Consider the following 1,646-nt stretch of genomic DNA (forward strand, 5'->3'; position numbering starts at 1 on the left):
TCTCTACTAAAAATATAAAAACTAGTCGGGTGTGGTGGCGTGCATCTGTAGTTCCAGTTACTCAGGAGGCTGAGGCAGAAGAATCGCTTGAACCCAGGAGGCAGAGGTTGCATTGAGCCAAGATCATGCCATTGCACTCCAGCCTGGGCAACAGAGCAAGAGACTCTGTCTCAAAAAAATAAAAATAAAAAATAATTTAAAATAAAATAAAAATTAAAAGAAAAGAAATTCAAATTCAGGCTGGGCGTGGTGGCTTACGCCTGTAATCCCAGCACTTTGGGAGGCTGAGGCAGGAAGATTGCTTGAGCCCTGGAGTTCAAGACCAGCCCAGGCAACATAGCAAAACCCCTGAAAAAAAAAGGAAAAAAAACTAGCCAGGCACGATGGTGTGCACCTGTAGTCCCAGCTATTTAGGAGGCTGAAGTGGGAGGAACACCTGAGCCCAGGAGGGCCTGGCTGCAGTAAGCCATGATCATGCCACTCCACTCCAGCCTGGGCAACAGAGTGAGGCCCTATGTCAAAAAAAAAAAAAAGAGAGAGAGACCAGCCTGGGCAATATGGAGAAACTCCGTCTCTACTAAAAATACAAAATTAGCTGGGCATGGTGGTACGTGTCTGTAATTCCAGCTACTTGGGAGGATGAGGCAGGAGAGTCGCTTGAACCCAAGAGGTGGAGGTTGCGGTGAGCCAAGATCGTGCCACTATATTCCAGCCTGGGCAACAAGAGCAAAACTCCGTTTCCAAAAAAAAAAAGAAATATGCCTTTAAATAAGCCACAAACTAAACAAAAAATCATAGTAGATATTAGAAAGTGTATGAAATAGAATTGAACTTTAACATACATTCTATATATAGTTTGTGGGATGTCATTAAAGCCATGCTTATAAGGAGATTTATTGCTCTGAATGCATATGAAAAACAGAGAGGTAAAAATCAGTGAGCCTTAGCTCACTTAGATCCTCACTTAGGATCTATCTCAAGACGTTAGAAAAAGAACAGCAAATTAAGCCCAAAGGAAATAGAAGCAACTGGGCATGGTGGCTCACACCTGGAATCCCAGCACTTTGAGAGACTGAGGTGGGTGGATCATCTGAGGTCAGGAGTTCAAGACCAGCCTGGCCAACATGCCAAAACCCTGTCTCTACTAAAAGTACAAAAATTAGCTGGGTGTGATGGGTCACCTGTAGTCCCAGCTACTCAGGAGGCTGAGGCAGGAGAATCGCTTGAACCCAGGAGGCAGAGGGTGCAGTGAGCCGAGATCATGCCACTGCACTCCAGCCTGGGCGACAGAGTGACACTCTATCTCAAAAATAATAAAAAATAAATAAAATATACAATTCAACAGATCCAAAAGTTGGTTCCTTAAAAAGATCCATAAAGTTGATAAACGTGTGGAGAGATTGATTAGGAAAGACTGGGAGGAGAGGACCTGAAGATAATGGATATAGACAATTCTGTTGAGGACTTTTGCTAAGAAATAGGGAGGCAGCGGGAGGGGTGGGCCGTAAACTCAAGAGAGGGGTTTCAGAAAGGACATCATAAGGATGGACCACATTACACTTGGCTTGTAATGTTTGTTATTTGTTAAATAAATAAATGTTTAAACATTTTTAAGAACAAACATGTAACATTATTTTTAAATGTTT

General features: G+C 42.8%; 1 protein-coding gene across 1 annotated transcript in view; it reads left to right on the forward strand.

Annotated features, from left to right (window-relative positions):
• The window catches only part of FNBP1 (formin binding protein 1), a 119,902-nt gene that overhangs the window by 106,396 nt on the left and 11,860 nt on the right, over positions 1–1,646 (forward strand). Inside the window, exon 11 of the mRNA XM_011971202.1 lies at positions 969–1,003. Within this exon, the coding sequence (XP_011826592.1) occupies positions 969–1,003 (35 nt within the window). The remainder of the gene's footprint in view (positions 1–968; positions 1,004–1,646) is intronic.

Source organism: Mandrillus leucophaeus, unplaced genomic scaffold (genome assembly GCF_000951045.1).
Source record: "Mandrillus leucophaeus isolate KB7577 unplaced genomic scaffold, Mleu.le_1.0 Scaffold99, whole genome shotgun sequence".
Classification (NCBI taxonomy): Eukaryota; Metazoa; Chordata; class Mammalia; order Primates; family Cercopithecidae; genus Mandrillus; species Mandrillus leucophaeus.